The sequence below is a fragment of the Camelina sativa genome, unplaced genomic scaffold (genome assembly GCF_000633955.1).
Source record: "Camelina sativa cultivar DH55 unplaced genomic scaffold, Cs unpScaffold07101, whole genome shotgun sequence".
In the NCBI taxonomy this organism is placed as follows: Eukaryota; Viridiplantae; Streptophyta; class Magnoliopsida; order Brassicales; family Brassicaceae; genus Camelina; species Camelina sativa.
The window spans coordinates 1-475 of record NW_010928173.1 but is presented as its reverse complement, the minus strand read 5'-3'; the positions used below and the strand labels follow the sequence as shown (position 1 = coordinate 475).

Here is a 475-nt window from a genome sequence, read left to right as displayed (position 1 = left end):
GGAACATAAGTATGCTCTCCTTTGAAGTGCTTTGGGTCAAGTCCACCAAAAACAATCTCACCACCTTCTGGATCTTTCGGGTTACGGTTAAGCCAGAACGAAAAAATTGGTTCCTTAACCAAACCTTTTTCTACCATGTTATACCTATACACATCATATAATCTCATCATTTATAATTCATAGTGCACAACTGAAAAAAAGAAAGAGAGTGTTTTCATACCAAACCGGAGTTGAGTTTCCTACAGCAATCTCTTTGAAACCCAAACCGAGGATACCATCAAACTTTGCTAACAAGAATGTAATACCAGGCTCACTAGTAGCCTCTATGAATTCCTGTGGTGATTATAGATGTAGCAGTAAGATATGAATACGAAGAAACAGTAAACTCGTAAGAATATACACAAGACATGTAAGCTGATAAATCTGGTTTTACCTGCTCCTTGACAACAAGATCACCAACTTTAACATCATCATA

At 37.1% G+C, this 475-nt stretch overlaps 1 protein-coding gene across 1 annotated transcript; it reads right to left on the bottom strand.

Moving 5' to 3' along the window:
• Positions 1-5: 5 nt before the first annotated feature.
• On the bottom strand, positions 6-472 carry LOC109131876 (aspartic proteinase A3-like; the record flags this gene model as incomplete). Its single annotated transcript, XM_019243053.1, has 3 exons — positions 6-144; positions 221-333; positions 434-472. Coding segments are annotated over 3 exons (291 nt in total), but the record flags the coding sequence as incomplete, so codon positions are not given.
• Positions 473-475: the final 3 nt, after the last annotated feature.